At 64.4% G+C, this 1166-nt stretch overlaps 1 protein-coding gene across 1 annotated transcript in view; it reads left to right on the top strand.

Moving 5' to 3' along the window:
• Positions 1–153: 153 nt before the first annotated feature.
• Positions 154–1166, top strand: part of GMORB2_0732 (uncharacterized protein) — a gene marked incomplete at both ends in the record, with an annotated part of 3950 nt that continues 2937 nt past the window's right edge. The window contains one exon of the mRNA XM_035462716.1: positions 154–1155. Coding sequence (XP_035325646.1) covers positions 154–1155 — 1002 coding nt within the window. The remainder of the gene's footprint in view (positions 1156–1166) is intronic.

Below are 1166 nucleotides of genomic sequence, written 5' to 3'. Positions count from 1 at the left end.
CTCCCCCCTCCTCTCTCCGACGCATACGAGCAGAGGAAGTCCCGCCCATAGTTAGGAGGATAGAGACAGAGACGAGGACAAGGGAAGAAGGCTCGAGGACGACGGCAACCCGCGACGACTCACAAGGGGTGCACAGCTACTAGCTGGGCCACCATGCGCTTTGCATCCATCTTCCTGGCCGCATTGGCCCCAATTCGCGCCATTGCTGAAGGCGCCCCGTCACTCAACCTGGGCGACATCCAGCTCGACGAGCTTCTCGCAAGGCACAACCTCGCTCTCGTGCCCAGGAATGAGCTTACTGAGACCTTGGCGGAGCTGACCGCCCTGCTCAAGCAGCAGCAACGGCGCCAGCCCACGCAGAGAATCGCCCTCAAGGCCAGGCAGACAGGCAACGGGACAAACGCAGATGCCAACACCAGCGCCGACCCCGACACCAGCACCGACATAATCGGTGGCATCGCCGGCACCAGCACCGCCAGCGCCAGCGCCAGCGCCAGCGAGAGCACCGCCACGGGCACCAGCACCGGTGGCTCGTCATCGTCCAGCGACAGCAGCGATGACGGAGGATCCCAGATCCTGGACATCGGCGGCCTCGGCGACCTCGGTGACTCGCTCAGCGCCATCCCCAAGCTCATCGAGGCCCTGGGTGACCTGCCGAAGCTCATCAACGCCGCGCTGGACCTCCTGACCACAGAGTTCGTCCAGGGGCTGCACGACTCCATGATCTACCTCGCCCAGACCCTGCGGCCGCCCATCCCCAATATTGCCAGGAGCCTCCTCCAGGAGGCCGAGCCCCTGGTCCAGCTCCTCAACCAGCTCGACCTCAAGAGCCTCATTGACGAGATCAAGGATGTCGACCTCGCCGGCATCGTCAAGGCCGCCCTCAAGCTCCTGACCGAGAGCAACATCAAGAACATCGAGGATGTCCTGACCAACGGCGCCAGCCTCCTGACGCCCGCATTCGTCAACGAGACGCAGTCGCTCATTGGCGACGTCTCGCCCCTCCTCGGCGAGGTCCGCCCGCTGCTCAAGAAGCTCACCAGCCTCGACCTGGACGGCATCCTCTCTGCCCTGCAGCCCCTGCTCAAGGAGGACGAGATCAGGGGCATCGTCACCCTTCTCAGCAACGCCGAGACCCTCCTCGACGCCGGCACGGTCAAGAGCCT

The sequence above is a fragment of the Geosmithia morbida genome, assembly GCF_012550715.1.
Source record: "Geosmithia morbida isolate 1262 chromosome Unknown scaffold_0, whole genome shotgun sequence".
NCBI lineage: Eukaryota > Fungi > Ascomycota > Sordariomycetes > Hypocreales > Bionectriaceae > Geosmithia > Geosmithia morbida.
This window is presented reverse-complemented; position numbering and strand designations above follow the sequence as displayed.